Source organism: Antrostomus carolinensis, unplaced genomic scaffold (genome assembly GCF_000700745.2).
Source record: "Antrostomus carolinensis isolate BGI_N321 unplaced genomic scaffold, ASM70074v2 scaffold32887, whole genome shotgun sequence".
NCBI classification, from domain to species: domain Eukaryota; kingdom Metazoa; phylum Chordata; class Aves; order Caprimulgiformes; family Caprimulgidae; genus Antrostomus; species Antrostomus carolinensis.
Genome location: NW_010325859.1, coordinates 1 through 1,599, shown reverse-complemented (window position 1 = coordinate 1,599; position 1,599 = coordinate 1). Strand labels below are relative to the sequence as shown.

At 51.8% G+C, this 1,599-nt stretch overlaps 1 protein-coding gene across 1 annotated transcript; it reads left to right on the top strand.

Moving 5' to 3' along the window:
* Positions 1–226: 226 nt before the first annotated feature.
* On the top strand, positions 227–981 carry PBDC1 (polysaccharide biosynthesis domain containing 1; the record flags this gene model as incomplete). The annotated part of the gene is made up of 4 exons (XM_010171396.1): positions 227–286; positions 387–527; positions 635–746; positions 867–981. Coding segments are annotated over 4 exons (428 nt in total), but the record flags the coding sequence as incomplete, so codon positions are not given.
* Between the last annotated feature and the right edge of the window lie 618 nt (positions 982–1,599).

Below are 1,599 nucleotides of genomic sequence, written 5' to 3'. Positions count from 1 at the left end.
GGGGGGGGGTCTCAGCCCCAGAGGGGTCCTGCATGGATGGGATACTTTGGGGTTTGCAGTTCACCCATGAACCCCCATGCCAGGGGTCTGTCTGGCCACAGACCCCCACACCATCACCCACCAGCTGTCCCTGTTCCCCCCCCCGCCTCCCTTTGCTCCAAGGGGAGGAGAGGACCCTCTTGGCGGGGGGCAGAGCCCCTGTGTGACCCCACTTCTCCCTCCCCAGCCCCGCGTGGAGCTGGCCTGGGCCATGAAGGCACATCAGCACGCCCAGGTCTACTTCAACGTAAGTCCTGGGGGGTCCCAGGGTGGTCTCAGTGGTGGGGAGGCTTGTGAAGAGGAGGACGGGGGGGGGTCACAGTTAATTCTTTAATCTCCCTCTGTAGCTCATCTCCTCCGTCGACCCCAAGTTTCTAAACCTCACCAAAGTGGACGATCAGATCTACGAGGAGTTCAGGAAAACCTTCAAGGACCTTAAAATCGATGTGCTGGACCCAGAAGACCTCAAATCAGAGCCCGCCAAGGAGGTGGGTGGGCAGGAGCAAGGGTGGGGGGACGACAACACACTAATTTTCCCCCTTTTTTCCCCCCCAAATTCCAGGGATGTTGATGCTTTTTTGTGTTTTCTCCCCAGAAGTGGCGCCCGTTCTGCCTGGGCTTCGAGGGGGTGGTGGAGGATTTTAACTACGGGACGTTGCTCCGCCTGGACTGTGGCAAAGATTACACCGAGGAGAACAGCATCTTGGGTGAGCCAGGGCTGGCATGGGGAGCATCCCTCCCCCCCTGGAAAAGGGGTGCACGAGGGGAAAGGAAGCTGAACCTATGGATTTTGCTCTTTGAATTGTTTTCCTCTCTTTTTTTTTAAGCCACCAGAATCCAGTTTTTCGCCATCGAAATCGCTCGGAACAGAGAGGGATGGAACAATGTTGTCTACAGCAGCGCCAGGGAGGCTGGGGCTGGAGCAGAGGAACCGGTGTCAGGGTGAGGATGGGATGAATTCACCCAGCACTGAGTTGAGGAGAGGGGAGAGAAACCCCCTGCCCACTGCTGGGCCCTGCCCGGGCAGGGGGAGGCTCTTGGGGAAGGGAGAGCAGAGCTGTACCTGCCTTCCCTGCTGCTCCAAGTTCAGTTACAGACTGTAAATAAATGGGGTTTTTTAAAAAAATAAAGTGTTGAAGGGGTCATTCCCTAAACCAGACAAATATTGCTGAGGCCACTTTGATTTTTAGCTATTCCTTTCCCTGCACCAATTGAGGCCCCCTTCCAAATTAATTTACAGACTGTAAATTAAAAAAAACACAGCAAATATTGCTGAATCCACTTTGATTTTTAGCTGTTCCTTTCCCTGCACCACTTAAGACCCCCTTCCAAATTCATTTACAGACTGTAAATTAATGGGTTTGGTTTATTTTTTAAAGAAATGAAGTGTTGAAGGGGTTGTTCCTTAAAACACAGCAAATATTGCTGAATCCACTTTGATTTTTAGCTGATTTTTTCCCTGCACCACTCAAGGTCCCTGTACCAGAGTATGATCTACCCACACAAATTAAATACAATATTTTTTAAATCTAATTCATTTGGAAAACTCCCCCCCCCCCC